Source organism: Physella acuta, unplaced genomic scaffold, assembly GCF_028476545.2.
Source record: "Physella acuta isolate Inbredline_101_S28 unplaced genomic scaffold, ASM2847654v3 ptg002171l, whole genome shotgun sequence".
NCBI lineage: Eukaryota > Metazoa > Mollusca > Gastropoda > Physidae > Physella > Physella acuta.
The window spans coordinates 28,747-30,303 of NW_026733672.1; the positions used below are offsets into that span (position 1 = coordinate 28,747).

At 52.2% G+C, this 1,557-nt stretch overlaps 1 protein-coding gene across 1 annotated transcript; it reads left to right on the top strand.

Moving 5' to 3' along the window:
• Positions 1-294: 294 nt before the first annotated feature.
• LOC131932432 (putative serine/threonine-protein kinase fhkB) lies at positions 295-1,262 on the top strand (the record flags this gene model as incomplete). The annotated part of the gene is made up of 2 exons (XM_059289335.1): positions 295-507; positions 783-1,262. Coding segments are annotated over exons 1-2 (693 nt in total), but the record flags the coding sequence as incomplete, so codon positions are not given.
• Positions 1,263-1,557: the final 295 nt, after the last annotated feature.

The following is a 1,557-nucleotide window of genomic DNA, read 5'->3' on the forward strand; positions in this document are numbered from 1 at the left end:
CCGTCCCTCCCTCCTCCCATCCCCCCTCCCCTGAGGGCTAGGACTACCAACCCATCAAGTCGAAGTTACTCCTGTTATGGCCGAACAATTAGCACAATGGAGATGGACGCACGTCATTGATTGAGATACTCAACCATTTCTGTTAATTGTAAGATGGGTGGGGGGGGGGGGGGGGGTTGGGGAGTGACGTCATCGTCATTTCCAATCGTGCCTTAGGTCAACAGGAAACGTGGGTAACTAAACTCTAAAACATGGGGGACGGTAATGGTGAAGTGGACACGGTCTGGTGTAAACATGGGCCGGCTCCACATGGTAGTCAACCACACGGTCAACCACACGGTCAACCACACGGTCAACCACACGGTCAACCACACGGTCAACCACGCGGTCAACCACACGGTCAACCACACGGTCAACCACACGGTCAACCACACGGTCAACCACACGGTCAACCACACGGTCAACCACACGGTCAACCACACGGCCAACCACACGGTCAACAACACGGTCAACCACACGGCCACCACTCGGTCAACCACACGGTCAACCACACGGTCAACCACACTACCAACCACACAGTCAACCACACGGTCAACAACACGGCCAACCACACGGTCAACCACTCGGTCAACCACACGGTCAACCACACGGTCAACCACACTACCAACCACACAGTCAACCACACGGTCAACCACACTACCAACCACACGGTCAACCACACGGTCAACCACACTACCAACTACACAGTCAACCACACGGTCAACCACACTACCAACCACAAGGTCAACCACACAGTCAACCACACGGTCAACCACACTACCAACCACACGGTCAACCACACGATCAACCACACAGTCAACCACACGGTCAACCACACAGTCAACCACACGGTCAACCACACGGTCAACCACACGGTCAGCCACACGGTCAACCACACGGTCAACCACACTGTCAACCACACGGTTAACCACACGGTCAACCACACGGTCAACCACACGGTCAACCACACGGTCAACCACACGGTCAACCACACGGTCAACCACACTACCAACCACACAGTCAACCACACGGTCAACCACACGGTCAACCACACGGTCAACCACACGGTCAACCACACGGTCAACCACACGGTCAACCACACGGTCAACCACACTACCAACCACACAGTCAACCACACGGTCAACCACACGGTCAACCACTCTACCAACCACACGGTCAACCACAGGGCCAACCACTTAGTCAACCACTTAGTCAACCTCACGGTCTACCACACTCTCAACCACACGTTAAAACAACCACACGTTAAAACAACCACTCGTAATACCAACCACAGTAGATGAAGTAGAGTTGCCTGTTTCTGTGAACATTGGCGGACTCATTGACATCCTACGGAATCAAACCCGGGATTCAAACTCGGGACTTTCGTGTAGTATCCATGCGCTTTACCACCCAACTTCACAAAGTGTAACAAAACCATATTATTATTAACCCCATTACTATGTTTACCTCTAATCTTTCTTAACCTTTGTTTACAATTTGTTTAAAATCTGATGGTTT